Raw genomic sequence first — 7,550 nt, 5'->3', positions numbered from 1 at the left:
CACAAATTTTTGTGCACCGGGCCTCTAGTCTATATAATAAAAGCCTAAGCAACTGTTACAGCGGAACGACCAGAACGACCGGTCGCTGTGATGCACACTGACCACCAGGGTTGCAGATGCTCAACACAGGAGCTGCCCCCTGGTGGTCAGTGCACTCCCCAGGGGGGGTCACTGCTCAGCCAGAAGCTGGGCTCATGGCTGGTGAGCGCAGCAGTGGTGGCCGGAGCCTTGCCCGCCTCCGCGGCAGCACTAAGGAGCAGCAAGCCAAGTGGTAAGGAGCAACAAGCAGGTGGACGGTAAGGAGTGAGGGGTCCCGGACTGCAAGAGGGATGTCCAGCAGGTGGACATCCCCCAAAGGGTCCCAGACTGCGAGAGGGCGCAGACCAGACTGAGGAACACCCCCCAGTGCACGAATTTCATGCACTGGGCCTCTAGTTACTTAATGTTATGGATTCATTTTAAAAAATTAACTCTTTCCTCAGATGGTGTGTATTATTTTCCAGTACCATTGATGACTCGTTTGTTCCAGAGCACGAATCACTAAGAATATCAAAAGAACAGATTGTTCAGAATACTATGTGTACCTGTTAAGTGTTACAGATGCTAACCCTTATTAATTTAGCTCATTGTTTTAGTCAGTTTAGACTGCTATAGCAAAAATACCATAGAGTGGCTTAAGCAAGGAGCATTTATTTCTCACAGATCTGGAAGCTGGGAAGTCTAAGATCAAGGGGCCGGCATATTGGGGGTCTGGGGAGGGCCCACTTTCTGGTTTATAGACGGTGGTCTTCTCACTGTGGTCTCACTTGGTGGAAAGTGAGCTCTCTGGGGTCTCTTTTATAAGGGCACTCGTCTCATTTATGAGGACACCACCCTCATGACCTCATTGCCTCCCAGAGGTTCCAACTCCAAATATCATTTCATTGGAGATTAGGATTCAACACATGAATCTGAGGGGAACACAAACATTGAGTCCACAGCACTCACTACTGTTGACCGAGTGCTTACCATATGTTTAGCTCCAGGCTTGGTCCTGTAGGAGAATACAACACACAATTCATCTTCAGAGGCTCATGATAAAGTTGGAGAGAAAAAAGGTAGCATATCTTTAGTACACACAAAGCCACAATTTTGTCTTAGGCTCAGATGTATTACCATTTTTTAAAGAAGTATTAGGCCCAGAAGTGAAAAGGACTGGGCACTCCCATTTTCTTCATTCACAGCACTGTTTGTGAAAATGTGACTCTGTAAATCGGCAATATAAAATAATACCTAAATAGGTACTATTATAGAGCAGACGTAAGTTAGGACTTCAGAGAAGAGAAATACTCATGTGAATTAGGGGTGTGTGTGTGGAAGATTTGAGAGAAGAAGGACTACATGTAAGATCTGAATAGGTGGACAAGTAGGGAGATGTTTCGAGAAGGAAACGGCATGAGCAAAAGCCGTCTGAGGAGGGCTGCATGGCATTATCCTGCTGAAGCCCAGGTGTATAGCAAGGAGGAAAGGAAGGTGGGCTGGGCAAGAGCAGAGGGAATGATAGAACCCACAGAATAACACTAGAACTTGAGTTCAAAAGGCCCACCTGAATATGCTCACCATAGACACAACTCTAGGGGTGTCCTCAACACTTAAAAGTAAGCTTTTATTTTTCCTGAGAAAAGGTGTTCTTAGTCACATACACATACCTGGTGTTGTCAACTTCTGCACATTAGAATTACCTGGGGAGCGGAAACAATGTTGACACGTGGTCCCACTGCAGGTGCTCTCCCCTGTCGGTCTGCAGTTCTCTTCCCAGTGAGAAGCAGTGAGGGCAGTCACTCAGAGCGGCAGTGGGGCTGGAGGGCAGAGGACAGCTGTGAGTGAAGTTTGTGGGGCAGCGTCGTCCAATAGACCTTGCTGCAGTGATGGAAATGGTCAGAGACTGTCCAATATGCAAGCCCCACGTGCCCATGGAGCACTTGAGATGTGGCTAATGCAACCAAGGAACTCGATTTTTTGTTTAATTAATCTAAGTAGCCACCTGTGGCTCATGCCCACGTTATTGGACAGTGCGGGTGCAGGAGGTAGAATCAACAGGATCTGTCACCAATGCGGGAGACGTTGAGTATAACCTCAAATTTCTCTCTGGGTGGGGGAGCAAGTTCGTCATTCTGCTGTTGGGGTCTCAGAGACCGCTAGCCCGCGTCATCGCACCCGGTCTGGCGCAGGTGCTCCGTCCCCGTCGGATGGTTTTGATGATACATGGGCAGGACTCACACTGTGTCATGTGTGATGAGTACAGACACAGTTTAAAAGTATCCCCGAGAATGGTATCTTCTTCCTATTCAACCTGTTCTTTCTCTCTCTCTTTTAAACCAGGTATCAAATTGTAGTGGAAATAATCCAGGCAACGACCATTAGCAGCTTTCCGCAGCTGAAGAGGCAGAAGGGTAAGCACGGGTGTGTTTTCTTCAGTCCCATGGGCTGCAGGCCCGTCCCTGGTCTGCACTCTCCGCTCAGAGCTTTGTCAGGTACCAGCATTCCTCTGGCTGACATTTAAATAGTTTAACTTCTTACAATCATAGTGTAGCAGCAATAGCGAAAGTAAATATAATCTAATCCTAACAGGAACCTTGGTATTTTTGAGTTCCTTTATAAATGTATTCATCTGTAGTCATAATTCTTAAAAGATTAAAATTATGGGATAGATAGTGATTTTGTTCTGTTTTTAAACTAAACATGACTTCATCCTTTTTTCACACAGTAAAATTTAATTTTAATGTTTATTCGTATTTCTGTCTTGAAACATAATCTTGATCATTTAAATGACACCAGTGAGTTGCTGCTTCATAATTTACTTAACCTTGTCTTTAGTTAAGCATTTGAATTGGGAATACCTGCTGTCCCCCTTCTACTCTTGTAGATTTTAAAAGAAATGGGTTTTATGTTGTTTTTATTTTCCCTGTTTGTTTTGTTTAAAGTGACAAGGTCGTTGCCCAGGCATGGTACTGAGGAGTAACTGAGGTGTGGTGATGGCTCTCCGCCTTGTAGTTTGCCTGGTGCTGGCCTAGTTCCTTCTCATACACGAGGCTGACAGACTTACTGTCTGAATGCAGAGCAGGTTTGGTTCGTGGCTGAGAGGCAGCAGACACTGCCATCTTGTCAGCTAGACTTTACACAGCCGTCCGTCTCCAGGGGCCCCCAGGTCCCTGCCAGAGAGCAGAGCACAGGAAGAGCAAGGAAGAGCGGGCCAGACACGAGAAACGCGCACTCCGGTTCCTAATCAGCACGCAGAGGCCAGAGGGAGCTGGGGTTACGGACTTTTCCTTGTCTCTGAGTCACTGGCAGAAGGTGGGAGCGGTGTGAAAAGGAAAGGAAGGTCTAGAATATGGAGAGGCACTAATTCTTCACCTTAGCCCCGTAAGGAAGATGGGGCAAACGCGTTCATTCAGAAATGTTTCCTGAACACTAACAAGGTGATTAGGACCCAGTAGTGAACAAATAAAATTGCATTCATGGAGTCCTAAACTAGGAAGTGGTGCGGTGCTCAGAGTGAGGCATTGCAGCCTAGGACTTGGATATGGTAGCGAAAAGGAAGGGCCTGAAAGGAAGATTATGAAGGAGAAATAGTCTCTGTGGCGAATGATTGATGTGGGGAAGAGTCAGATGAGGGCAGTACAGTGCTGACTTCACAGAAGAGGAAGTGGCTCCCAGAGAAATGCAGTTAAGGAGTCTGAGCTTGTAACTTCCAGTCTGCAGCGGCTTCTGTCCTGCCCCGTTGCTGCAGGCTGGCGAGATGAAGTTTGGGGTGTAGAGGCAAAAGTGCTAGCACAGGAGTTAGGAGACCTTGGCTCACATGAGCTTCCCCTGCTAGCATCCCAGTGAAACACGGACAGTCCTTTCATTTCTCTAGACTCTGGCTTTCAGTCAAGATTGAGTGCTCCAGGTGATCATAAAGGGTTTCTCACCAGGAAGCGAAAGACCCTGAGAGTCAGAGAAGTAGGGGCTGCTACAGGGGGAGAGGGCTCACTGGATTGGGCCTCTGGATTTGCCACCACAGAGGATGGAGAAGTGCCTTTTTGGCATTTCTCAGCTGGGATTCATCTGTGGAGAGAGAGCAACCCTGAAGAGAAAAATTTGGAAGTTGCCAATCTATACTAATAAAAGGGTAATATGCTAATTAGACCAGACGTCCTTCCAGACAAAGCCACAGCAGCTGTGAGGGCTGGTGGCAAGGGAGAGGTGGGTGGCGCTGGTGGGCCCCAGCCAGTCTCACCCATACTGCATGGCTCCTTTTTCCGCAGCGGCGCTAGGAGAGGCAGGGCAGCCCTCGGTCCCGGAGCCTCCGCAGAAGCTGGAAGGGGAGCGACTGAGGTGCCTCAACCTCCCACAGCCCCTCCCCCAGCTGGCCTGGCCCCAGATCACCCCCCCCACCCCCCGACACACATACAAGTGGGCAGAGGGTGAGCCAATGCTAAGAAGTGAGGTATGAGTGTTAGCAGCCCCGGTGGCTGGCTTTGGCAGCAGCAGTGGGGTGATGGGGGCAGCGCCTTCCCCTGATCCTTCCGGTCACCTCCCTCAGAGGGAGGCCAGACTGTGGTCCTAAGTCATCCCCTGAGGGCTCCTAGACTGTGAAAGGGGGCAGGACCGGCTGAGGGAACCCCCCCCCCCACCAGTGCACGAATTTTCATGCACTGGGCCTCTAGTTTAGAGATAAGAGTTAATGATCTTCGATTTCTGCTGTCTCCAAGTCCAGTATCTTTGCAAAGCTGATGCTCTGTTCCCCACTGTTAGAGGAGAACAATGTATTAACGGTCTGATGTGACTTCCCTGATTCATAATACCACCTGCTGCCTCACTGATGAGTTATTAAAATTTGTGTACATACTTTTTATAAAAAAAGATCAAATTTGGCACTCCCCATTGTCTTTTTAGTTGAATATCTATAAACTAGTCCAGCTAGCCATTATGCCTCATTGCTGCTCAAATTGATCTTTAATTTATTTCCAGGTAAACATGTGTGTTTTCCCCCCTGTAGAAATCATTAAGGAACATTTGAATTTTAGCATTAAAGGCTCCACAAAACATAATTGTTGAGTTGTTTTTGGAAATCTTTGCATTTTAAAGACTGAAAATATCATCAGACAGAAGAGCCTCAGCCTGCATGTTAACCTCTTCCCACAAGCCCCACCTGTCTGCGTCGCTTTCCTGAAGCCTGGCAGACAGGGCGGCCGCGATCACTCGCAACTCAGTGACCACGTGGTGATGCGTGTGTACTGTTCTAAGGAGTGTCATTTCCAATGTTGTTTCCCCTTATTTCCACATTCTCTGTGACTGGGAAACTGAAGAGGTTTAAGAAAAGAATGAACAGATGGGACCTCCTGAGAATATTTAGGTTTCAACCTGGAGATGGGAACTTCACTTATGAATGTGGTGTATATCTGCTATAAATACAGTTTTGTTGCTGCATTAAAGATGTTTCTGACATGTCTTTTTCAATCATAATCATTGATGATTAAGAAATTCTATGTAACTGAAAATACTTTGAGGACTTAAAGAAATGCCATATAGCAGGCTGGGAGGAATTTCCTGACTGTGTCCCCTCTGAGACCGGGAGGAAGTGGCCAGCTCACTCTGCTGCCAAGAGAGAATGTCCACATCAAAGTCCCACATAACTCGTCATCTTCTGTAGTTTCTTGTCTCTGTGAAGGGCCTCCCTATCCATCCATGTAAGTCAGGAACCTCCTCGGAGTCTCCCTTGCTCATTCCTTCTCTGACACGTACTGTCGTAATCTGTCATGTACTCAGGTGCTCTCATCTACCCAGGATCAGAGGAGGTGGGGTTGTGATCAGAGAAGAGACATTTGAGATAAAATGCAAAGGAGAAGTAGGACTTATCTAGGCAGAGTGATATAAGGACTAGGGTAGCATTCCAAGAAGAAGAAGAAACAGAATGTGCAAAGAACAGGAGGCGGGAGGAACAGCCGGGGTGCACGGAGGAAAAAGAAAAGTTGCATGGCTGGAGTGACTTACAGAGAGAGGGAGTGGAATGGCAGGAGCACTTGAGCCTCTTAGGATCCTCGTGTCGGTGGAGAATGTGCTCTGGAAGATATCTGAGTCACCAGAAGTAGGTCTTCAGTCATCCAGCAAACACGGCCACTCTGTGTAGGTAAAGCTGTGCAGTGAGTAACACTGTCCCGGGCCTTCAGGAGATCACAGTCTGATGAGACAGGCAGACGCACATAAATCACAGTGCAGTTTGGTGATGCAGCGCGAGTGGCGTGTTCAGGATTCAGTAGTGGCACCTGAACAGAGGTGAGGAAAGGCTTTCCCTGGAGAGTAACGGAGTTGACTCAGAAGGGTTGAGTGGCTCTTGTTCCCTCTGGGCTGGTCCGGGGGATGTGGGTGGTGGGTACCTGTGCACAGATGAAGAAGGCAGTTGAGGAACAGCCTCCTGTGCTTGGGTGGTGTCAGGTGAGACACTGAGCTGCTGGTTGGCGTGTGATGGAGAGATGAGGCTTGAAAGGCTATCCTAACGTGTTTGGGCTTAACCCTGTAGAGCCGTGGTTCTCAAACATAGCGTGCACCAGAGTCTCCTGGAGGGCTGGTTAAAATGCACACCGCGGGGCCCACCCAGCCTGCACCCTTCTGTGGACCTGAGCGCCCCGAGAGTGTGCGTCACTCCCCGTCCCCCAGCGATGCTGGTGCCGCTCGCCCAGGAACCACACTCCGATGCAGAGCCATTGATGTGTTCAGGTTTGCGCTTCAGTACCACTCTCTAGCTCTTTATTTATGATTACAACAGCCAGCATCGCTGAGAAATGGTCTATTATCGTAACTGGCTGCTATGGTCTGAAGGTTTGTGTTTTCCCAAAGGTCATGTGTTGAAATTCTGACATCCAAACATGATGGTAGTAGGAGATGAGACTTTTGGGAGGTGCTGACGTCATGGGGTGGAGCCCTGGTGGGTGGGGTTAGTGCTCTGTTACAGTAAGAGTCCCCAGAGGGACCTAACTTCTCCACATGTTGAGGACACAGCCAGAAGGTGGCCATCTGCAAGCACTTCCAGGGGGTCCCTCACCAGAACCCGCGCACGCTGGCACCCTCATCTCGCATTCCCAGCCTCCAGTCCTGTGAGAAATACATTTCTGGTGACAGCTGCCCAGTCTGTGGGGTTTGGCTATAGTCTCTTGAATGGACTAAAACACTGGCCAAGTGTAGGAATTCTGGTGATAAAGGGACATATGCTAGATTTTCCCTGCATTGTGCTATGAATAAGCCCCGTATTTCAGCTCCTTCAAAGCTTTCTTTTCTGCTCTTCTGAATCCCGATATGTTATCAAGAATAGTTAAGGTGATTCAGAGTCATGTTTATCCAGCCGACTACAGCAAGGGACGTGATGTGATTTGGGGCTGCTGGAGACTGCTGTTATAAATAGTACACCCTTGGAAGTGCTGCGGGGGAGGATGGATGGGGAGGCTTTGGCAAAATTGTGCATCTTTTTTTCTTTAGGGTATACGTAAACAGTGTTGGAATTGACTATAGTAGGGCTGTAGAAGAACTTCGGA

At 48.3% G+C, this 7,550-nt stretch overlaps 1 protein-coding gene across 4 annotated transcripts in view; it reads left to right on the top strand.

Annotated features, from left to right (window-relative positions):
• The window catches only part of SNX25 (sorting nexin 25), a 68,917-nt gene that overhangs the window by 25,488 nt on the left and 35,879 nt on the right, over positions 1-7,550 (top strand). For all 4 annotated transcript variants that reach the window (XM_005883836.2, XM_005883835.2, XM_014531400.1 and 1 more), the window contains one exon: positions 2,362-2,432. In XM_005883836.2, coding sequence (XP_005883898.1) covers positions 2,362-2,432 — 71 coding nt within the window. The remainder of the gene's footprint in view (positions 1-2,361; positions 2,433-7,550) is intronic.

The sequence above is a fragment of the Myotis brandtii genome, unplaced genomic scaffold (genome assembly GCF_000412655.1).
Source record: "Myotis brandtii unplaced genomic scaffold, ASM41265v1 scaffold802, whole genome shotgun sequence".
Classification (NCBI taxonomy): Eukaryota; Metazoa; Chordata; class Mammalia; order Chiroptera; family Vespertilionidae; genus Myotis; species Myotis brandtii.
The sequence above is the reverse complement of the archived record's forward strand: the minus strand, read 5'-3'. Positions and strand labels throughout refer to the sequence as shown.